The sequence below is a fragment of the Phalacrocorax aristotelis genome, chromosome 2 (assembly GCF_949628215.1).
Source record: "Phalacrocorax aristotelis chromosome 2, bGulAri2.1, whole genome shotgun sequence".
Classification (NCBI taxonomy): Eukaryota; Metazoa; Chordata; class Aves; order Suliformes; family Phalacrocoracidae; genus Phalacrocorax; species Phalacrocorax aristotelis.
In genome coordinates, this window is record NC_134277.1 from 168249060 (window position 1) to 168272719 (window position 23660).

At 50.6% G+C, this 23660-nt stretch overlaps 2 protein-coding genes across 5 annotated transcripts in view; both read left to right on the forward strand.

The window, feature by feature from the left end:
- Positions 1 to 15867, forward strand: part of NRBP2 (nuclear receptor binding protein 2) — a 29862-nt gene extending 13995 nt beyond the window's left edge. The window contains exons 2-18 of the mRNA XM_075086095.1: positions 459 to 581; positions 922 to 1023; positions 1295 to 1384; positions 2312 to 2352; positions 2445 to 2539; positions 2783 to 2806; positions 3146 to 3229; positions 3957 to 4012; positions 4778 to 4873; positions 6571 to 6703; positions 6876 to 6978; positions 7135 to 7185; positions 7836 to 7971; positions 11135 to 11188; positions 11646 to 11709; positions 12620 to 12675; positions 14511 to 15867. Coding sequence (XP_074942196.1) covers positions 459 to 581; positions 922 to 1023; positions 1295 to 1384; positions 2312 to 2352; positions 2445 to 2539; positions 2783 to 2806; positions 3146 to 3229; positions 3957 to 4012; positions 4778 to 4873; positions 6571 to 6703; positions 6876 to 6978; positions 7135 to 7185; positions 7836 to 7971; positions 11135 to 11188; positions 11646 to 11709; positions 12620 to 12675; positions 14511 to 14579 — 1377 coding nt within the window. The 3' untranslated portion in view covers positions 14580 to 15867. The remainder of the gene's footprint in view (positions 1 to 458; positions 582 to 921; positions 1024 to 1294; positions 1385 to 2311; positions 2353 to 2444; positions 2540 to 2782; positions 2807 to 3145; positions 3230 to 3956; positions 4013 to 4777; positions 4874 to 6570; positions 6704 to 6875; positions 6979 to 7134; positions 7186 to 7835; positions 7972 to 11134; positions 11189 to 11645; positions 11710 to 12619; positions 12676 to 14510) is intronic.
- Positions 15868 to 18332: 2465 nt separating this feature from the next.
- PUF60 (poly(U) binding splicing factor 60) overlaps positions 18333 to 23660 on the forward strand; it is a 30287-nt gene continuing 24959 nt past the window's right edge. For 2 of the 4 annotated variants that reach the window (XM_075086090.1, XM_075086092.1), the window contains exon 1: positions 18333 to 18440. In XM_075086090.1, coding sequence (XP_074942191.1) covers positions 18414 to 18440 — 27 coding nt within the window. In that variant the 5' untranslated portion in view covers positions 18333 to 18413. The remainder of the gene's footprint in view (positions 18441 to 23660) is intronic. The other 2 variants (XM_075086091.1, XM_075086093.1) reach the window with 1 other exon arrangement.

Genomic DNA, 23660 nt, shown 5'->3' on the forward strand with positions numbered 1-23660 from the left:
AACATGAGTGTGACCATGAGCCATGGCTGTGGGTTGCTCCCCCACGGCTGCTGGGAAGTGGGGTCCACATGGGGGTCCCCGTCCCTGTGCAGGAGTGGGGCGAGCAGGTGACTCACCACAGCTTCTCGCTGGGCTCGAAGAGTTGAGAGGGGCTGGCATGGGAACTGCTCTGAATCACTGGCTGTCTCCTGTGCATCCAGGAGAAATAGTGCTGGCTGCTGTGATGCCTCAGCTCCCAGGCAGACAGGTCCTGAGGGCAGGGCAGAACAGGCAGCAGGGTGGGGGTTTGCTCCACTCACTGTGTCCTGGCCAGAGCCTACTGTAGGCTGGGGTCCTCCACAGGAGCAGTAGCAGAGACTGTCCATGCAGCACATGCGTCTGCGTGGGGCTATCAGTGGGTCCAGGAGCCATGGGCAGGGCTGCAGCTGGGCTGTCTCATGCCGTGCTATGTCTCACAGGTGAATCAAGGGAACATGCCAGGCATCCAGAGCACCTTCCTTGCCATGGACACGGAGGAGGGTGTGGAAGTGGTGTGGAATGAGCTGCTTTTCACCGACAAGAAGGCCTTTAAAGCACACGAGGTGAGCCATCCCTCCCCAGTGGGACCGTGCCCACCTCCCCAGAGACTGCCCACCACACCTTCCTGGGCAGCAGCACTGGTCCCTGCTCTTGGCGGGCAGCAGCACACCTTGGTCAGCAGTGCTAATCACAGCCTGTCATGCTGTGCTCCTGTCTGTGTGGCATTTTGCTTTCCCTTGGCTTCTCTCTCAAAGACAGCTCCATGTGTTCTCTGTACCCCAAAACCAGCTTTCCCTGTGACCGGGGCACAGCCTGCTCCCCAGCCCCAGGTTCCCTTGCTCTTGGAGATGTCCTGCCATGTTCCAGGACCTGCCACCTCACCTGTCCTCTCTCTCCCCACAGGAAAAGATCAAGACCATGTTTGAGCAGCTGGTGCTTGTGGATCACCCCAACATCGTAAAGCTTCACAAATACTGGCTGGATGTGAAAGACTCGAAGGCGCGGGTAGGGAGGACTCAGGGAGACAAAGTGTCTGGGGGGTCCCCAGGCTGGGGGAGGGATGCCAGTGGGAGCCAGGTGGGGATTCCACCTCTACTCTTCATTCCACTCCTCCAGACTCCCCTTCCTTCCCCGGGACACTGCTGCCAGCAGCCTGCCCTCAGCCACGTGCGGGGCCAGCGCTGGCTGCACGCTGCTGGCTGGTGCAGCCCAAGGGCTGTGCACGGCGCTGGCTGTGCAGGGAGGCTGGGAAGCTGACACCTCTCTTCCCTCCCAGGTCATCTTCATCACAGAATACGTGTCCTCAGGCAGCCTGAAACAGTTCCTGAAGAAAACCAAGAAAAACCACAAGGCCATGAATGCCAGGGTATGTTTTCTGGGAGCAGCACAGGGTGTTCAGGTGAAGTGGGGAGCCCTGTGCCCACTGGCACAGGCAGGGTCTCTGGTCTCTTCTAAGGCTCAGCAAGTATGTATGGTTGCTCCCCGACTTACCCAGGGACTCTCCACTGTAAGGAGATGGCATCTTGGTGAGGGCCAGAGCAAGAGCAGAACTTCTCCAGGACAGCCCAGAAATGGATCCTGCTGTCAGGATCTGACCCTGAGGCTGGGAACCTTCTGGAAGCTGCTGCAGCAAAGTTAAGCTGCGCAATGCTGACTGCTCCTGGGTCTGCATTGTGCCTTGGGAGGCCTGTGTCTCCACCACTCTCAATGAGGGTTGGTGGACTTGTTGACTAGGTTACTACTTGGGTTGAAGGGACCAGTTTCACCTGCAAATCTACTCAGTATGGGTCTGACCAATGGTTTTGCAGGCAGGTCTCAGCTGGCTGTGACTGAGGAGCTGGGTGACCGTTCTGGGGGACCTGTGCTTGACCTTGCAAGCCCTCCAATGAAGTTTGAGTTCAGTATCACACCAGTGCATTTAGGCACTCCTGGAATTGAGACTCAGTGTTGGTGTGCACAGAGAAAACCATACGAATGGCCCTCGCAACCATAGCTAGCTCTGCCCCCTCTGTGATGTGCCTGCCCTTGCTTCCACCAGGGTTTTGGGGCTCAGGAGAGCTCTGTCTGCCAGTAAGGATGAGTTCTCAGCTTTGGTGGTGTTCTTTGAACAGGGGTTGGAAAGGAGACTGTTGTGGCTGGGACAGTGTGTGGCTCATATTTGAATAAAAGTGTCTGCAGGGCTAGTGGAGGGCTGATTTCCCCAGTCACTGGGTAATAGGTAGGAATGACCTGATTCGGCTGCTGGGCTCTGATGGGTGTCTCGTCTGATGGAGAGCTCTGGTCTCTGCTCTAGGCCTGGAAGCGCTGGTGCACTCAGATCCTGTCCGCTCTCAGGTAAGCTTGCCATCGCTTGCACTGTCGGCTGTCCTGCTTCTCACTGGGCTGGGCACAGGTAATGTGCTCAGGGCAGCTCTGTGCTTCCCCAGCTTCCTGCACTCCTGTGAGCCTCCCATCATCCATGGCAACCTCACCAGCGACACCATCTTCATCCAGCACAACGGACTCATAAAGATTGGTTCAGGTAGGAAGCTGCCGCCCTCGCAGGCCCACGGCTCCAAGTGCTGATGTCAGCAGGAGGAAGCTGTCCACCGAGGGACGTGGCGGGGTCATGCGGGTGGTGTCCCGAGGGGGTTCTTCTAGGCAAGAGCTGCAAGGTCCCTCAGGGGATCACCCATGCAAGGCTTGGAGTTACCTTCTCTTCTGTTTCTGTCCTCTGTTCCATGCCTTCTTACCTGTTTGCTTCCGGATCGGCGCTGACCTGCAGTCTGGCACAGGGTGTTTGCAAATGGTGAGTGTCCCTCTGCCACCTCTCCCAGCCCATGTCCTGTCCCTGGGTTGACCTTCCTCCCCCGCAGACTCTGGGTGCCTCTTGTCAGTGAGGCACTGTGGCATGGAGGAGCGGTCCTGGGCTCTGCAGGCAGGGGCACCTTTGTCCCTCAGGGAATTGCTGCTCCTGTCCTGGGAGCAGAGGGGTCTCCTTGGGGACCAAGTGCCCCATGGGCAGTCTGCATAAGCAGGAGTGCACACAGAAATCCCTGCTACCTTGGAGCACCCATCTGTCCTCACAACCCTGGGGAAACACCTTAGAAGAGCTGAGATGCAGAACATTTCTTGTTCCCCGATGCAGCCCTCCCAGATGACCTGCGAAGCCCCATCAGAACTGAGAGGGAAGAGCTACGCAACTTGCATTTCTTTCCCCCGGAGTACGGCCGTGAGTGCGGGGTCTGTCTGCTGGGGGTTGCGGGCAGTGTGGGCGCCCAGAGGGACATGGAGGGGGGGTCCTGTGCGAGGTGTGGGCACAGTATGTTTGCAGCAATACAGAATTATTCGGTGCGTTCATAACTAAAGCTGTTGGCCATGAGTCACAGAACATCTTGAGATAATGAATGACTGTGTGATAACATTGTAGGTAAAATTTAGTGTTGATTAGTGTGGAGCTATGCACATGGGAAAGAAAGCTGCACCTACATGGGAATGGACCGGGCATTAACAATTACTGGTGAGGAACAAGATCTGAGCATGACCACAGATAGCTCTGAAAAGGTCAGCTTATAGCCCAGGAACACTCAAAAGCATGTGAAATGTTACAACGATTAGGGAAAAAAAGAGTAAAGAATCTTTGTGCCATGTGAAAACTCATTATGTGATCCCCATCTTGAATATTTTGGTGCAGATTTGAGGGGAATAAATGGGAAAGGTTTGTGCAGGAAACTGTGAGAAAATGTGCGCCAAGGTGGGGGAAGCAGGCATGAGCAGAGGCATGGGCAGAGGGAGGTCAGGCATGGGCAGAGGGAGGTCAGGCATGGGCAGGGGTGAGCGCAGGGGTCTGTGGGCAGAGGCATCTGTAGGGATGAGGCAGGGTGCAGGGGGCTGTTCCCAGAGTGAGCGAGTGGTGGCCTGTACCTCTGGCCTGACGTGGTTCTGGCTTGCTTTTGCAGAAAAGGCTGACGGGACTGCTGTGGACATCTTCTCCTTCGGGATGTGTGCACTGGAGGTACGGAGCAGGATGGCTGCAGCACCTGGGAACCTGCAGTGACCCCTGGTTACAGGGCAGGATTGTTCTTGCTGAGCCTGCTGGGGATTGCGATGGCCTAGGGAGCTTCCTGAGGAGTCTCCTTGCCCTTTTCCAGACCTCACTGTGAGCTGTGGGGATCCCTTGCAGCAATGGAGACATCTCTGCTGGGTTCAGCAAAACATGTTCTGCTGCCATGGCCCACTCTGCCCTGGGTGCAGCAACAGGCTTAACTCACTTCTGTGCTTGGCTGGTGCCTCTCAGCCATCTTTGCTGGTGCTTCTTCTTCCTCCTTGGGCTGTGACAGCCCTTGGAAGGGAGGGCACAGAGGGCAAGGACAGACCATGCTGCTCCACAGAAGATGTGCACTGCCAAGCACACCTTGCCTGGGCAGACTCTGGGGCTGTTGGTGGTGTCTGCATTGTCCCTGGGTCTGCACAGTGCTCAGGGAGCAGCCTCCCCTGTCTGCCCTGCTGGGAACCTGTGAGCAGCCTGGAACGCTGTGGTGGGCAAGAAATGGGCCCTGAGGGCAGGGACACAGCAGCCAGGGAGCACCAGGAGGCCCAGGAGTTCTGGACCTTCTGGACAGTGTTATGGCCAGAACCTGAGACAGGCCTGCCAGGCTGTATGTCCTGGTGAGGAGCTCCACAGCTGCCACCCTGCCAGGAGATGTCCCTTTGGGAAGCCCTCAAGGACTGACCCAGGGCTTGGCTGCGTGCACACAGGGCTGCACTTCTTCTTCCCCAGATGGCAGTGCTGGAGATCCAGACTAACGGGGACACGCGGGTCTCAGAGGAGGCAATCATGCGGGCACGACATTCTGTGGACGATCCCAACATGCGGGTGAGTGCAGCTGGCTGAGCCTCGGGGACAGAGCCACCGGCCTGTAGCCTGAGCCACAGATGGGTCAGGCATCCCTCCTGGGGTGTAAATCTCCCCTTAAGGGTCCTTCGTCTGGGCTGGCATCCAGAACGTCACAGCCAGCCTGGCATTCCTGCATGCTCCAGGTCACACCAGTGCTGGGAAAGGGGAACAGAGACAACAACCTACTGCAAACCTAAGGGCAGCTGAATCTGGTGGGCTGACGGACATGGGGATTCCCCTGTCCTGGGCTGGCTGAGGTGAGAGGCTGGTCCTCAGCCCTGTTTGCCAGCCCTAGCAGCAGTAAGGCTGAGCACGAATTCCCAGCAGTGCACGTGCACACGCGGCGTACAGACGTGGCCAACAGCAAGCAGTCCAGCACAGACAGCATGAACAGCTGGATCCTGCTTCTAAGTACCGATGCTCAAGGCAAGCCCTTTCACAGGTCACTGTGGCATCTGGCCCCATCCCACAGGTCTCCCTGTTATCGATCAGACCCATGATCTGTCTGGTATCTACACCCTCTCCCCAAGCTTTCATCTCACTTACCAGCTAGGCCAGCTTGACATGTGCTAAAGGATCACACGTGCTCACAGAGAATAGAGAGCAAACTTACACTGTAAATACTTAGGAATAAAGTTTAATAAGAAGACAGGACAGACTGAGATGATCAGATGCAGGGCTCAGCCAGAGAAGTGTACTGACCAGCACTGTGCTTACAAGCAGCTGGCACCTTTTATCCCCCTCCATTTTCCTCCCTGACCCACCTCAGTACCTCCCTTGCTCTTCCTTTGGCCCATCTCCAAAATGTCCCATAATAAGTTTGTACACTCCCGAAGTTCTCTTGTTTGAGCTCAGAATTCCCCTAGGCATCCCATGGTAACTCCTACGCCCTGTGATGCAAAAGTCCCCTTGTTTGCATGGTGTCCCAGAGAGTGTTTCTTCTGTTGAGCCTTTAGCAAGAGGGGCAAACGGTGTCACTGTTCACCTCTGGCGGTCTTTGGGACACCTGATTCAGAGGGGTTAGGTCGTGTGGGTGTCTCATCTTCCTTCTGATCATTTTTCGGTCTTTGCCTTTATTCTGAATAGCCCTAGCCAGAGACCTGTATAGAAACTGCACAGAGCAGTTAAAGAGGACAAGTCCCCAGACTGCAACATGCAGAAGAGGCAGAGGATCTTGATTTTCTGCCACCAATGAGCAGAAACAGGCAGATGCATCCCTCCCATCCTCCTGCTGTCAGGAATCCCTCCGGCTGGCTCAGTCTGCCCTTTCTTCAGTCCTACCACCATCTTTCCGGGTGGGTCACTGCTCCCGGAGCTGATCCTGGCTGGCTGCTGGGATACACCCCTGCCTGTTCTCCTTACAGTGTTTTGCTGGGCTTGCATTGCAGCCTCCTCCCTGGATGAGAGCAAGCAGGGAGCAGAGCTCCTGTGGCCAGGCTGTTGATGGGTAAACAGCAGCATGTTGTCCCCTGGAGCAGTGCTTGCTGCCTCTCCCAGCTTGGGTGCTCTGTACGCTGCCTGCCCTGCCCTGCGGCTGCCTGCTGGCAGCAACAGCCACTCAGATCTGGCTCCCAGGAAATGCAAGTGTGAGAGGGAGCTGGGGCTGGCAGTGGTGGGGATGAAGCCGGGGAACGTCCTGCTTTGCCTCCAGTTTATGCCTTTTCTTTGACCCTCAGGAATTCATTCTGTCGTGCTTGACCCTCAACCCAGATAAGCGACCAACAGCTAATAACCTGCTCTTCCACCGGGTGCTCTTTGAGGTCCATTCCCTTAAGCTGCTGGCAGCACACTGCTTCATCAACAACCAGTGTGAGTAACCATGAGACCACCCTGCCCCATTTGCGCTTGTACTGCTGCCCCAGCAGAGCTGGGCATGTGGAAGAGCCTGGGGAGAAAGGCATAGACCTTCCCTGGGGTCTGAGCTGCAGAGTCTGCCTTACAGGACCTCCCGGCTGACAGCCCCTTTATGCCTTTGCCCTAGATCTGATGCCAGAGAATGTGGTGGAGGAAAAGATAAAGGAACTGGACCTGAACATGGTGATGGCAGAGATCCGGAGAGAGGGTCGGCCTGGAGCACAGTGGAGGTGAGGCTTAGTGGGGGAGATTTCAGAGCAGCCATAGCCAAAGAGCCCAGGACTTGCATCCAGCCTGGTGATCCTGGAGTCATGGCACAGTAGTCCTTCACACTGCTCTTCCCTCCTGCCTCTCCCAGTAATCTTCCGGTCCTGTTTCTCTCCCAGGTACTCAGAGGTCTCCTTCCTTGAACTTGACAAATTCTTAGAAGACGTCAGGTGGGTTGTGGGCATGTCCCTGGGATCCCTTCACTCACCTCATTCTTTGGGCCTGTGCTCCTGCTAAGAGGTTCTCCTCTCCAGACAGCACCTACATCTGAATTGCCTGTTCCCTGCCCCCTAACTCCTGGATGCTGTTTGGGAGGGTGGCAGCTGATCTGGGCCAGCTGTATCAGGGTCCATGCTAGCCTTTGAAAGTACAGACAGTTGAGTTGCAGCACTCCTGGCTCTGCTTCAGCTCCAGGGAGAGAAATAGCCCTGATGGCATACATGAAGGTGATGTTGGCTGACCTGTAATGTGTCTACCCAGCTCTGGTCCCCAGCACCTCTCTGCCCTCAGCTCCCTGGGCAACATGGATCCAGAGTCAGGGGACTGTGCTGCAGCACATGTAGAGCATCCCATTTGTACAGCAGTACTTGGTCGTGTGTGATGCCCTCTGTGGTCCCCACCAGGGTGAGCAGACCTGGGAAGCAGTGCCAGGGCAAGGGGAGCTCTGTGGCCTGCCTCACCATGCCGCCTGCCTGCCAGCAATGCCCTCCATGGGTGCATATCCCTCATCTGGGCCATGGTCCTCCGCAGCTGACCTGTGTTGCTAGGGCTGTAAGAGGACAGGGCTCAGCTGTTCGTCCTCCCTCTGTGTCTGTACCAGGAATGGGATCTATCCCCTGATGAACTTCGCTGTTTCCAGACCCCATGCCCTCCCACGTGCACTCTCCCAGCCCCAGGAGGACCCTCAGAAAGCCAAGACTCCCACCCCAGAGCCCTTTGATGTGGAGACCAGGAAGGTAAGGTCAGATCCAGGTGGGGACGGATTCCCCACTGGGAGCAGGTGCACGGTCTCCATTCCCAACACGCTACTGCAGGGATGCCTCTCCCTTTAGCCATGCACTCAACTCCAGCCCAGGCGAGAGCTGTTCTTATTGCATTGGCTGTCCCAGGACTGTGACGGTCCCTTTGGCTGAGCTAGTGAGGTCCATTTCACCTGAGACCGTCTGGAGCAGCCCATTGCCTCTGATTCTTTGGCTCTGCCTTCCCTCCTCACACGTCCACAGGCACCTCTGTGGCATGGGATATTCTGTGCCTCGTTGCTGGGGTGTAGGTTTGAAATCTGTATGGTACTGACACTGCAGTGGCATGCTGATATGCCAGCTGAGATCAGGCCCTGTTCTGCCTGGCACTGCACAGGCGAGAGTGCAGAGTGGAAGGGGTGCCAGGCAGGGAGGGCAGGGAAGGGCCGACACAATGCAAGGGTGTTTGAGCAGAAGTGAAGCCTTCCAGAACCATAGTGTAATCCCTTGCTGAACAGAGCAGTTCAACACTGCAGCGTAACCCCCTCATGGGTATGGGCTGGCTGCCACTGCATCCTCCAAAGCATTGTCTTCTCCAGGCTGAACAAGCCCTGTTCCCTCAGCCTCCTCTCAGAGGGCAAACACTCCAGCCCAGGATTATTTTGATGGCCCCCCATTGCTCCAGTTTATCAATGTCTGTCTTTTGAGGGGCCCAAAATCAGATGCAGTACCTGGATGTAGCGTAACAAGTGCTGAGCAGAGGGGAATAATTATTTCCCTCAATATCCTGGCTGCGCCCCAGGATGCTGTTGGCCTTCCTTGCTGCCAAGACACATCACAGCTCATATCCCGCCTGCTGCCCACCATGACCCCAGAGTGTTTCCAGCAGAGCCAGTAGAGCTTTTGTGCCAGCTAAGCAGTCCCAGCCTGTGTCCTTGCCAGGGATTATTCCTTTACAGGGGCAGGAGTTGGCATTTGTCCTTTACTGACATGCGTATGGGGAGACAAGGTTGTTGGCTGCCATCATCAGGGCATAGCTCAGGCATGGCACTTCTTACAAGGGCTTCTGTCTCCTGAACTGCCAGCCATCACTTAGAGCAGTCAGAGGAATTCATTGGCCTGTGTGCATCTCTCTTTCTTAAAAAACCATTTTGTACCAGTTATTTCCCTGTGTGGGTATTCCCCTGTAATGATGCTTCTAGTCATTCATCATTAATCACCTATGGCACTGTCACTGTGTTACCATGGATGATGTGAATGCAATTTCATATTTGCATTGAATTAATGGTAAAAATGCTCTGTAGGACTAAGTCTTATTCCTGCAAGATCCTGTGAAATGCCTCCCTTCAAAAAGTACATCCATGGTGGTTTCTTCATATCTAAGAATCAGCTTTCAGTGCACTTAACTTATGCTTTATTCATACTGCTCAGTGCTTATTTTTAGTGAGAGTGCTGTGCTGATCCATCGGATACATTAGAGAAATGTAAATGCAAACCTACACGGTTATGTCTTTTCCCCTCTTTGCATTTTCACCTTGCTGCTTTTTCACCTAGCACCCCAAGGTAATTCTGCAAGTGCATTCTCTGTCTGACCAATGTGTTCAGCTAACCAGTTTTTACCCAATTTGACAAACGGCCAGTAATCTCAGAGGCAGAGGGTTTCTACAGATTTTGTGAAAACTTGCAGCTGGACAAACCTGCAAGTCCCAAATGAGCTAGCTACAATGCAGACCCTTTGTCTGTTCTGAGAGGCACGAAAATATGGATGCTGGATGGATCCAAGGAAATTTTTTCATGGTGAGGATGGTTAAAAAGTGGACCAGGGGCTAAGAGAGGGTATGGGATAGCCTTGAAGGTTTTCAAAACACAACTGGGTAGAGCTCTAAACAGCCTGGTCTGAATTCACTGTTTGTCTTGTTTTGAGCAGGTGCTCAGACTAGAGACCTCCTGATGTCCCTTCCCACCTAAATGATACTTTGATCATGGGCATCGGGTAGAGAGAGGTGGGGAGCAGGTGGCAACAATGCACTAAACATCATCAGCCTTCTGTTTGATGTCTGCAAGATGCTGTGCAGTTCAGTGTAATTCAGTATATAAAGGAGCACATGGCCAGACAGCGTGTAAGGAAACAGCACCCACCTTGGGCATACAGTCACACCGGTCAGCTCTTCTTGGAGAAATGGATGGCCTGGAGATGATAAAGGATAGAGGACAGCAAGCTTCCTGACTGAGAGAGCCCAGGGATGTTTGTCATAGGGAGGAGCTGTAGTAGACATGTGCTGGGCCAGAGGAAGGAACACGCACACAACTCACCTCTGAGCATAAGCTTGAAATCGAGGAATATAAATTAATCCCTGTTAAACTCTGCATGGAACAGGGATGTTGATTCCTCGCTGGGTTTCCTGTCTTTTGGGCTGCCCAATTGCGTGCTCTCTCTGGCTTTCCTTTGCCCAGACAACATGACTTCTGGTGTGAACCATTTTCATGGGAACTTGAAGCTGACATATTGAAGCTTGAAGCTGACATATTGAAGCTGACCCAGTTCCTTCACAGGAACTTGAAGCTGACAAATTAATAAAATGCCATATTTATCTAACACATCTAAATGTTCTGCAATGCAATGCAATGCCGGGTTTGCAGAAGAAAATCCATGTCACAGAATCATAGAATCATTAAGGTTGGAAAAGACCTCTAGGATCTTCAAGTCCAACCGTCATTTCAATAATATTCAGGATTTCAGTTTTGGTCTTTTGTCTGATTCAAGGATTGGTCATCCCATAAGGACATGAACAAGTACAATATTAAAACGTAACCCAAGAATTTGGGCAAAGCTGTAGGGGGAAGCCTACCCTTGGCAAATGGAGCAGAAGAATTCATCCTGGCTGTAAAGTTTTCCCAGAACTGCACCTTGTGCAGGGCTCCCTTACCCGCCTCTCAGTCAGCTGACGATGGCTGCTGGATACTTGACTAAATTAACCCTCAGCTGGTCCACCCGGACAATTCCTAGAAACGTGGGAAGAAGCGGAAGGTCAGGCTGGCAGTTGGAATTCAGGGGTTTAAGTAGGAATTTGAGAGTCATGCTTAGAGAGCAGAAGTGAAGCAGGGCTGGGGGAGCCAGAGGGACTGCATCCAAGCTGATGTTGATTTTGGCCTCTTCTAGGTGGTGCAAATGCAATGTAACATGGAGCTGAATGAAGACAAGACCCAGTGGCATGTAAGTAGTCAGCTCCTATTCTACATGAGGCACTGAGGCAAGACCTGCTCTCTGTACCCATCTCTGGTATCTGACTGGGACAAAGTTTGGTCTTAGCCCATTTGCTGCAGTACCCAAAGGACTTATTCTTGTCCCTTTATAATAAAAGAAGCCTGAAGAACAATGAAGCCACCAGCCCGCTCCGGCTGCAGGACAGGAAGACCTTGGTATCTTTGTCTGGACATCTTTTAACTCTACTTCTCTCTAGTTTAACAGTTGCAGGTTAGCTGTAGCTGTTGAGAGAACATTCCTCTAACACACTCAAACTACCCTGCCAAAGACACCCAGCATCTTGGCAGTTACCAACATCCTCCCTGCTCACCACTGCCAACGCTTCCTAGTGCTGATGGAAGAGTCAGCACCTTTCTCTCTTATGGAGAAACTCGTGTTTGTAAAGAGCACTCTCTTCCTTCTGCAGCTTACTCTTCTGCTGATCCTGGAGGACAAATTGCATCGGCAGTTGAGCTACGACTTGCTTCCCAGTAGGTTCACTTGCAAGTAAATTTTTGTGCATGAATGTGGAAGTATTGCCTGGTAACCCTGGTCAGGTTTAGGCTCAGAGTGTGTTTATTGCCAGCTTTTCTTTCCTTCTTGTACTGGAAGAGCAGACTAAACCCTAATACCAGTTCTTGTCCACTCAGACCCTGAACTTATATATTTTATATTACCACTCTGGCATATGGTAATAGCCTGCACTCTAAAGTAAACTTTGAGAGTCCAGTGAGTGGCCGTCAAGAACATGCATTTCACCCTGGGACATGTGGCACGAAATTCTTGGGTTAATGCTAGTGAATTCTTCCCTCATTCCCAACACTGGTGCAGTCTCCTTTCAAAGGAGAAGGTGGACTCTCCTCTGAGGAAGCCCAGTGGCTCTGGGGAAAGGTGCTTCTCAGAGTACGTCCAGCATAGCAGGATCCTTCCTAAAACATGCAGGAGCCTCCGGGAGGCCGTGCAGCTGGAGCCCCTTGACCGCCTTACAGCCAAAACTGAAGCATAAAGCGTGGAAATTAATGCTTGGGAGTTGCTGCTTCACCAGCTCCTTGTGTTTTTCTGCCTACAGGTAGTGGCCTGCCTGCTAGTCATGCTGAGCCAAAACAAGCACAAAAATCTCAAAGTGACACACTGCCAAGACGGTTGTGCTTTGTGTGATTTGGGTCTGGAGCTCATTCCTGCCCAGTGCCATGTTCAGCTCCCACTGACTGCCCACCTCTGTGCTCTGTTTGCCCCAGGATTACTTAGCAATTACCTAGCCAACTAAAAGTATACAGCATGTGCCCCTAGAGCATAATGAAGCATAATGCAGGTGTGCTGTGGGTTGGGATAGGGGCACTGGTAGAGGAGAACTAAGAGATGTATGAATTTTCATGCTCTCACCGTTCCTTGTCTCTGCAGCTGATAACTCCAAGGACTTGGCCACAGAGCTGGTGCATTATGGATTCATCCATGAGGTAAGCCTCCTGCCACTCCTCATCTCAGCCATGCATGCCCTGTGCTGCCAAGCACAGTCCCCAAATCTGTGTGAGTCCTCATGCCTCAGAGGAGTAAGAGCTCGTCCATCACCCGTCTAGCAGTCAGAGGGCAGCCTGCAGCACTGTGCTGTGCTCACTCCCCTTGCAGTAAGCAACAACTCCTTTTTATGTCGTGGGGCTTTTTTTCCCCCTCCATACTTTGCTCATTCCTAAGTCCAGGTTGCTGTTTTGAGGGGACAGTCATATTGTGATGGCAGGGTTAATTACATCAGCCTCACAGTGATTCAGAGTGTGAGAACGAGAGGAGTGCCAAGGGAAGGAAGCTGAGGCCACCTCCCATCTCCCGAAGGAATTGCCCCGATAGCCGGTGTTGCCTGGACAGCTGCTTTTAACTCACTTTGCAGATTTCTGCCTGCCAGAAGAGACGGCCTACCCCAGCATCGAACTTCCAGGCTCTCCCTTACGTCTTTGCAGACAGTCCCAAGAAATAATTCAGAGCAGTCCAGTCATTCAGACTACTACATAGCCTCCAAGAAAGGCAGCATGGAGAGAATTAAAAACGTATTTCTTTTTATTTTGTACAAGTTAGGAATTCTGGGTCTGTAGGCAAAGTTTTGGAGAATTCCTCATTCTGGTTACCGACATTAGCCAAGGAAGGGGTCAGCTTCACTGAGCAAAAAAATTATATCAGCACACCTGGAAAAAAGTACACTTAAACTTTCTTCCTTTCTTCATCTGAGCATGGTGACTGTGCAGCTTGGCACCGACACACTCGGGAGCTTTCTCCTGTGCTCTGGAAAATACGTGGCATTGGGGCAACCTAGTACTGTAGAATATACCTCACACAGGACTCCATTCCATGGACTGTAAATTACCTTTCTCTCTCTTTCTCCTAGGACATAACCTCCTTTTAACATGTCTTCCCCTCTCTAACATCTTTTCCTACTCCACAAGTACTGACTACCTTTTCTCTCAGATGGTATAACTGATTCATACCAAGTTAAACTCTGAGCATGTTTCTGACCTGAAGGACTGTGTACCCAAACGTTCACCTGGTTTTCCCACTATAGTGGTTGGGTTGGCCTAACAAAAGATACCACCTATGCTGAACAAATCTTGTCTTCAAAATCCAGGTTTCAGCGGCAGTTCTGACAAAGGGGTGCCTCTAAACACCGAGGAAACAACTGATTCTGCATTTTTCACTTGAGTGAGAACTTTGAGTTTGTTTCTGGCCATTAGAAAACCCCTCTATGATACAAGGTGGGGGTGTTTTGCATCCCTTACATATAACTGTGTATTTCAGTAGTTTCTTTCTTAAGGAACAAGCATTCCAATTCTGTTAGAAACCACCTACCCCTGAATGCATCAGAAAAGACATTTCTGTACAAAATAGTTGCCAGACCAACAAAAAGTGACATTAATTTTTATTTTTGTTAGCAGCGAGGATATTATAGAACAGATGGCCATAGAAAATAATATTAGATCCAGTGGTCAGTTAATTAAGTTAAAAATAATTTAACCAAAAGAAGCTTGTTTTGTTCCTTCAGATTGGGAGCTACAAAGAACTGTCTGCTTTTTTGCCTTTATATTGCACCTGACACAAAAAGGTTCCATTCTTGATTGGTCATTTGGCATTACTCAGTAAATATGATAATTAGTAGTACTATGTTCCAGATGAGCTTGCCAGTTATTCTCTTCTCATATCAAAACTAAGATGTGAAATCGGTGGCTTGGGATGGAATCAGGTAAGGAAGGAGGTGTCTAAGGTAGCCCAGCCAAACTAAACTGTTGGCATGTTTTTTCTTTTGCTTTAGGACGACTGTGAAAAGCTGGCTAACTTCCTGGAAAATGCCTTCCACAAATACCGGTCTCCTCCCTTGTGAGTCACCCAACGGCAGTCTGGGATGGAGCCGTCCCCCCGTACCACAGCGGACGGGAAGTGTACCAGACTAGAAGAAACTGCGGGGCTCCTGACCGAACTTCCTCCAGCAGGACTGACCAGGCACTTGCTCCTGACTGAACCTTTGCAGTCCCTGAAGGGCATATGCCTGGGCCGTGGTGTGAAAAGACAACAGCAAGTGGAGGAGTAATCAGCAAACACGAGACATTACATGCGCATCAGGAGGAGTTGGGACCAAGCAGGAGTACATGTTCTGGTCCCCACTCCTGAAGCAGGAAGCCAAAGGGAGTTGTGAGGTATGGGGGAGTGGGGTAGCACCCCCTGAAGCCCCTTCCCTATGGTGAGTGTGAAGATGCAAAGTTGCTGCAAGAATCCCCCAAACTGATAAAATTTCCCTCTGGGGATGATAAGCTTTTTTCACTGCAGGTCCCAAAGCTATTTTTTTCCTCTTTGCCAGCTGGTAACACTTGCAGAGGGGAGGAAAGGAGCAGGCTTGGAAAGTTCTGGCACAGTTTCTGGTCTGCCACATTCAATTCTTTATACCCAGTTTCTCCTGTTCTGTTAAGGTTTCCCCAGCACAGATGAACCACTGTGATGCCTTGTAATTAGAATTGCACACCTTGGTGTAAGCTGAAGAGAGGACTTTATGAGTTGGGCTTGATATGGCATGAGAAGAAATTCCAGAAATCCAGATCCACCAGCTGGATCCAAACATGTGGATCAGCGGAAACTCCACTGGTGCTGAACAGAACCCTTGTCATTCCCCAGTTTGTCTTATGGCCTTCCAAAAATCTCATGGCATCTTAAGGGGAAAAACCCTGATGTCTCTTCCTTCCCTGTTTCTCCTGTGGTGTTTGGAACTTCAGTCATTAGCCTGGAGAAAGGGGCAATCATCTTAGCTGCTGAGCACGTCAGGTTCAGTTGGTGGAAAGTGCAAATAGGAATTATTTGTGTCGCAAAAGCCATGCAGTGCCACTCCATGCTGTTCACATTGTGCTGTATGGAACCAGCTGTATCATGCTGCGCTGTGCTGGTGTTCTGCACTGTGCCAGGTCCTCCATGTGGTACTGCCTGCATTACGCTGCCTGCGCTTCGCGGTGTTGCGCCAATTGTATCACGCTGGGCTGGGTCTGCCATGCTAGGATGCTATGCTGAGCTGCCAACTTGTGCTGTATTTCCCAGTTGTGCTATGCTGTACCGACTTTACAAACTGACAAATCAATAAAGCCACTGAAAGTAGCTCATCTCATCAGAGCACTCCACTCAGCAAACCGCTCAATAATTTCTTGGTCATTCTTACAGTTGGACTAGGAAGATGTGAAATAGCTTCCCTGAGTTCAACAGACTTATCCACAGTCAGGCAAATTGGGTAGAGAATTCAGTGGAGAAACACCATATAGCTGCTTGATTCAGAAATCACTCTTTCTCCAGAACAAGCTTGCACTTGCCTCTGCAAACTGAGAAATTCCTTCATACACAACTGCCTCATTTCCCTGATGAGCTAGTTAGCTCTTCTTTAACACATTTCACCCGACTGATTTCTTTGATTTAACGTTGTCACGGCTCAGTTTGACCAATGGATTTCCCCGCTACTGGCTGTGCTGCATTCAGCAATGATGAGTTCATTAACCAGCTACTGCAGGGCGTTTCCAGTATGCAACAGGCTGCTCTCACAGAATCACAGAACAGTTGAGGGTGGAGAGGACCACTCGAGATCTCAGGAGGTCCCTTCCAGCCTCTGTGATCATCTAGTCCAACCTCCCTGCTCAAGCAGGGTCAGCTAAAGCAGGTTGCCCAGGGCCACGTCCAGTCAGGTATGAGCATCTCCACAGACGGGGTGTCTCTGGGTACAAACTGTTCCCATGTTCAACCACTCTCACAGAAAAAAAACACGTTTTCCTATGTTCAAATGGCGTTTCCCATTTTTCAATTTGTGTCCATTGCCTCTTGTCCTGTCACTGGGCACCACCGAGGAGAGCCTGGCTCCATCTTCTTTTCCCTCTTATCAGATATTTGTACACATTGATGAGATCCCCTGAGCCTTCTCTTCCCCAGGCTGAACAGCCCCAGCTCTCTCAGCCTCTCCTACAACAGATGCTCCCATCTCTTCAGCATCTTCGTGGCCCTTCACTGGGCTTGCTCAAGTAAGTCCATGTCTGTCTTGTCCCACGGAGTCCAGCACTGGATCCAGTGCTCCACATGTGCCTCCCCAGTGCTGAGCAGAGGAAGGATCAGTCCCCTCAGCCAGCTGGCATGGTTTTGCCTGGTGCAGCCCACGATGCCGTTGACCTTCTTGGCTGCAAGGGCGCATTGCTGGGTCAGTCAGCTTGGTGTCCGGCAGGACACTCATCCTTCTTTGCAATACCAGTGGCAGCACAAGAATGGAAATCCTGCCTTCATACTTGCCAGCCAGACATGACTCTTGGGAGTCCTGTCACGCAGGAAAGGGGATGTGCCCACAGACACTGATAGCCAAGTCCGATTGGCTAATTAGGATTGTAATTCCTGCCCATATATTATAGTTGTGGTATGCACACCTTTTAGTAGAGTGTCTAGTCTTATTTTAAAGATAGCGTTATGTAGGAATCCACTATGTCTCAATAATAATAATGTTTTCCAGCTGTTAGCTGCTGTCACTTAAATTTAGGCTAGAAATAAGGCACACTGGTTTATGTTCCAATTCAGGTATTGTACCTTTATCTCCTAGATGAAAAGAACTTCTGCAATGCAAGACTATCTCATCATAACAGTAATTAGATGTGAAGTTGTCTCTGAAGTGCTCTTGATAAGCTTTATTGGCCTGAACTTTCTAAATCTTTTATAAGATAGGCTTTCAGAATCACAAACTTCTCATAGCTTTTCCTTGCTCTTGCATCTCTTCTGCGGTGGGACCAAGAGGCTGCAACGTTCTCATGGCAGTTTAACTAAGTGTCAGGTCTAACAGCACGTTTCTCTATCCCTTACTAATGGCATTTACTTTTTAAAGCAGAACCGCAACCTTGGGAAGTGATGTCTCTTTGGGGCCCTTCCTATTTCAGAGTAGCACTCACATCCCATGTGACAGGCTCTTTGACCTTGCCTTTGTGTTTAAGTTTGGATGCAAGAGATTGGACCTGCCAGACAGGCTGGGGTCAAATTGAGGTACCAGGGCAACACTTCAGTTCTCAGCAGATGGGTCCTGGATCCACCCGCAAATTGTGTATTTGGCTACTGACCTCCCACAACAGCTAACAGAGGCTCTCGACTCTGATGCCCACGTAACGACCACGGACCGCCCCGTGAGGGTCAGGGCTCCCCGTTTTGAGCGCCTCTAGCTCATTACAGCACAGCTTTTGCCCGCAAGACGGGCCAGCCTTGAGAGCTGGCAGCAGCAACAGCTCCTGGGCCCGCCCGAGAGCATTCTGGCCGCGGCAGCAGCAGCGCCGCAGGCTCCGACCCGCCAGTCCCGCACTTGCTGCCAACGAGGGGCAGGACCAGGCCTGTACAGCCCCAGCCCGGTGCGGCCCGCGACCCCCCGGGGCTCCGCCGCGCCACGGCGCTGGGGAAGACGGGCCCACGGGGCACCGAGGGCCGCGGCTGGCGGGCCGGGGCGGGGCAGGCAGAGCCCAGGCACAGCCCTCCGAGCCGCCCCGCCCGGTGCAACGGGAAACTGCTGCCGCCAGCCCGACCACCCCGCCCAGCTCAGGCCACGTGACTCCGGCAGTTCTCGCGAGACGTTCTCCCCGCCGCCGCGGAGCGCTCGCGAGAGTTTCCCGTTTGGCGCGCACCACGGAGCTCTCGCGAGAGTCCCTCGCCGACTGCCGACGGGGTGGACAAGATGGCGGCTACAACGACCATCTCCCTGGTGAGCGGGGCGGCCGCCGCCCTCCCGCGGGCAAGCCGGGGCGGTGGGATCGGGCCGGCCCGCCCCACGCAGCGTCGGTCGGGATGGGCCAGAGTGGGGGGTGGCTCGCCTCGGCGGCTGGTCGTCGTGCGCGTTTGGCCCCGCCGGGCCTGCTTGCGGCCCCGCTGGGGAGCGGTAGGGCGGGCCGAGTGGCAGGCCGCGGTCCCGCCGCGCCTGGCCGCTGGTCGGGGCCTCCGCTCGGCGGCGTGCGGGCGGGGGCGGCTGCCGCGGGCCCTCTGCCGTCCGCGGCCAGCCCTCCCGCCTGTGCCGGCCCGCTGCCGAGGCCCGCTGGTAAGGGGGGTCGCGGCCTTCCGCCCCCGGCGGCCGCGTCACTGTAGGTGCCGCTGAGGCCGTGGATGGGGCTTCTGCTCCGCCTCGGGGGTAGCTGCTCTGGCGTGGAGGCGCCCCGGGTCCCTCCGCGCCGCCCGCTGAGATGTCTTGTCTTGTGCGGCCGCCGCCGGGGCAAGCGGCGGGAGCCGGGGGCCGGCGGCGGGCCCCTCGGGGCGGCCGCGGGGTCTCACACGTCCAGGCCGTGCGCTCTGGAGGTGCCGCCGGGGTCTGGCGTGCGCTTCGTGCCAACTCTGGTGCTGAGTAAGAGGGTTTCACTTTGCTGTGAAGCGCGCACGTTACGTTCCTGGGGCTTGTTTGGTGGTTTCCAAAATTCACATATTGTAAGGATCTAGTTAGGTGATGGGGCTTTTCAAAAACATGTAGCAGAGAGCCTTGTAGCCTGAGGTTAAAATGTGAGCCGCTGGTCACTTTTCCTGACAGAGCTGGTTAGGTGGCTAATGTGCGGTGGTTATTTTTATACTTCCTATTGCTGCTTTTATGCGTTCATGAAAGGATCCCAACAGTATTGATTTTTATAAGAGTTCTTTGTGTTTTCGGGAACATTCTTTAGAGCTTTACTGAATGGACTGCTAACATTGTAAGAAAGCAGAGGAACACCCTCACTTCAGAGGCTTGTTTATTTTCTTTGTGAGTTAGCCTTAAATAGAAGGAGTTAAAGTACTTCACTGGGGTGCTATTCAGCCTTCATTTTATTTTTGGCTGACTATGAAGTTGTGTAAAATGGAAATAGAAAACCTCTTAGGCGTCAAGCCTCCAGGGAAGGTAGTCTGTAATATAATTGTGGATGCTGGGGACCTGCAAGGGGGGTGCTCAAGCTCATGAGCATCTGATGATATTTGGAGGGAGCACAGGGAATACTGGGTTGGATAGACCATTGGTGTGACGCAGTAGGGTATTTCTTAATGTGTTTGTGTTTTCTGCCTTCCCCCCCATCATTGTTTTCATAGAAAATACTGGATTTCGTTCACGAATAGATCTAATTCTAAAGCTGTTCTCTTTTTCTTTAAGGGTCTGCCTTTGAACCCTGAAGGAATTGTCTTTCGCGCTATCTCTTTTTTGAATTCACAAGTATTGATGCTCATAATCAGGCACAAATACAAAGAACACTCACTTTGTTTCATAACTCTCACTTTGTTTCCTATCTCATCTTTGCTTAATTAGGACTTCATTAGGTTAGGAGTTTTGCCAGGATAACGCTGGGAGTGAGTGTTAACCTCACATGCCCAAGACTTTAAATATAACTCCAAGGATGATCACAACCAAAGGAACGTTATATTGCTCAGGACGTGTGAGGACATCAGATTTTGGTTTTCCTCAAAGCTAAGGTAGTGTCTGTCCTTTATTTCACAGCACGCTGCTTCAGCCAGTTTGTTTGCTGTCACTGTATAGTTGGGTGTATGTATATTTTAAGGTGACAATGCATTCGTTTCAAAACCAAAATAATTACCTGACTTTCTAACAACGAGCCACTGCATGGCTTTGCTGCATGGGAGTGAAATGATGTGGTGGCTAGTCAAACAGAAGACTGTTAAGAGTTCCAAGTCTGTCTACAGTAAATTATGAGGGCCTTACAACATAACCAGGAAAATAAGGACCTTGCTTCAGAGTTTCTATTTATCTATGTATATTAGCTATTATAAACAAATTTAATCAACACCGTAACTGAAACTATTGTGTTACTTTTCAACAAATCTGCCATTTGGATTATTAAGAGCTGAGCAGAGTACAGAAGTGTAAGTTTGATTCACTTCAAACACCAGGCATTCGAGCTTAAACCTGTTAGCTTACACTGTCATGTTAAAATGGGCATTCGCATTCAGAGAGTTATACTCCTGTTACAGACGAAGCATTACATCGAGTCCAAGTGAGTCTTGATGAACCTGTGATTATTCTTGGGGCTAGGAGCAAGAGTCATATGGGCCCCAGGGACTTAAAATTTAGTTTCAGAGCCAGTGCTGCTGTAGCAGGTGGCTGTATTGCCAGGAGCAAGGAGGTAGTGATGGCCTGTGGATGAGCACAAGAAATTGGCAGCAGCGGTCCTGTGACTGAAGGAAGTGCACAAGTACTGTGATGGATATGGGGAGTGAGGAACAAGATGCGTATTTTGAATATGCTGATGTTATTCGGCAGTGTTGGGCTACAGAGGAATTCAGAATAGCCAATGTAAACTATGTCTTTATTGGTGCATCTGTCACTTCCAGCATGTTTTGTCACGAGGCAATAGATATCAGGAGCAAAGAAAATGAAAAGGATTAGTTAGATGAAAGATTATGTTAGAATCAAGCCATGAGATGGAAGGAAGTAGCTGGTTTTTATTTCACTTGTTCCCAGAGTAGGTGGTATCTCAGTGTTTAGATGACATAGTGTAAGAGAGCCTTCCAGGAACAAGAATTCTAGCTTGACTGAGCATTGCACATTTTTATTCCATATGGGCTTTTGTAGTATGACTGGAAGATGTTTATTTTAAACTTCAGGACTGGTAAACATCTTAAATAGAACATTCATTCTTTCCAGCTTTACACAAATGAGTTAAACCACTTTTTTTTTTTCCAAGTAGGATCTTTCATAAACTGTGTGTTCTTTATGTGAGTTTAGTTCTTATCTTGCTGGAAATAAGGTGAATCTGACTGTCCAATATCATGCGTTAATTCATCAGCATTTTTGCCACTATGTGTTTTAGCTTGCTGTGCTTGAAAAAGTGACGTGGTCTCAGTGTTAATGGTCCTTAAAATGAAGACTCAATTCAAATGTCCCCACAAGCACTTTTTGCATGATCCCCAGCTTCTTTAAGTTCAGTGCAAGTGCTTCTACCCGTTTTAAATCCCTTTTCCATGCTGGAAAGAAAATTGGCTGCTCTATGATGTGACCAGGAAATAGGCCTAAAGAAAGTCCAGTGCATCTGCTCCCTTATCAGAACAGCTGCAACATTTACTTTGTTCTGGGACAATTTAAATCATGAAGGCTAGCTAGAAAATCTTGAGAATTAAGGACAAAGTAACCTCAATTAAGAGAAACCCAGTTGTGGAGTTTGGTAGACTTAGATTTTGCTTTCAACTAACTTTCTGAAAGTAGATTGGCAGTACAGGCTCTTCTGCTGTAGTGGGAACAGTTAAATGGGAAAAATAATTAAAATAGGAAGCAGAGTGCTTTAGTTTGTCAAAGAGGTGCATCTTGTAAGGAGGCTGAGTTGGGTCTTATGAATTGTAAGTCAGAGTTCCAAAATGTTTGATGCTTTCTTAGTGTAGCATGTGCTTATCAGGTATCAGATCTGAGTCCATCATATATTGTAAATACTGAGCCCATCCGTATACATTTATTGAATGCGTCTTATAGGAAAGCCATGCAGTTTGATTAGAATGTAAGATGGGAATCATCACTTTTTTACATAGCCTATTTATAGTCCTCTTGCTGCTGAGAAAAAGCATCCATATTTCTCATTTGAATTTTAGGTAGAATTAGACCTTATACTGAAGTAGTTTTGCGACTGCATTGATTACAATAACAGGTCTGTGCTATTGTGTTTTGTTACCCAGAATGTTAGTGTTGTGGCACACTGAGCTGCTGTCCTGGATTAGCTCTGCTGGCTGTATCTGCCCTTTCACCTCCGTACCTTTTTCAGCACTTGCTTTTGAATCCAGTAACCCCACATTGTTGCTGTAGGCCATGCCCCTCAGCTTGCAATATCGGCAGACTTCCCGTACAGCAAGCTCTCTTCCTCCTGATGTCAGAGCTGTAACAATTTTTTTCTCTCTGCATGTGTCTCCAGTCAGCCAGCCTGAGCAGTGTATGTGCATGTAAGATGATGGTGTGCAATGCTCAGGACCTCCTGTCCCCCTCCCAGGTACTCCTTAAAACCTGGACAACCTCAGGTGCATCTGATATAGTATTCAGTGGTTTGGTTTACTTAACAGAAGGATAGGAGGAAGAGAAATGATTTGCTGAGCTATTTCATGATACTGGCTCCCTACCAGACCTACAGCTGCCTCTCACAAAAAATCTATGGGATGTGCTGCTTCATGTTCGTATCTCATGCCCTCAGCATCCAAGTAGTCATCAGCCACGTGTGTATTTGTGGAAGGTGCCAGGCCATACGGAGGTAGGGCCAAGAACCTGGAGTGACACTCTCGGCAGCCTTCTTTTTTTTCCTAGCATGGTCCTTAAGTGGCACTTAAACTGTGATCATGATGATAAAGTTTACTTTCTGGGGGCGCAGACAAATTCAGTAATTCCAAGGGGTCTTTGTTTTGTTTCCTGGGTTTGTTGTTTTTTTTTTTAATTTACAGCCACTCACTCATGACTGCCCAGTTGTCAGTGGGAGTATGTGGGGTAATTCAGAGAGGAAAGGAAGTATCCTCCCATGTCCCTGCGAGGGAGGTAGTTAAGGAAAGGACTGCCATATGCTACTCCTGGTGCACACTTTATCTTCCCAACAAATAAGTATTTTATCTTCTTCTCATGAGCAACTGTGGGAATCAGTTAGAATGGTATTGTGCTTTTAGGACAAACCCAGCAGATGTTTCATGTAGTTGCTGAGGAAATCCTTAAGAAAGATGGAGTGTGTCTGGGAAAAGATTTGACTGGGGGAGAGTTAAGAGAGTTCTTCCTTCTTACATTACTGAAATTAGTTCACCTTTGCATTGTTAGATTGCTCTTGCTGCTGCCTTTGGTATAAGGAACATGCAGTCTGCAGGCAACACAAGTAATTTACTGAAATATCTGCAGGATTGTTTTCTGTAGTAAGTCCACTGTATTGAGAGCGATCAGAATCACTGTGGGGCAATCCTGCACAGATATTTCCAGCACTTAACATTTTGCAGAATAACAAATTTG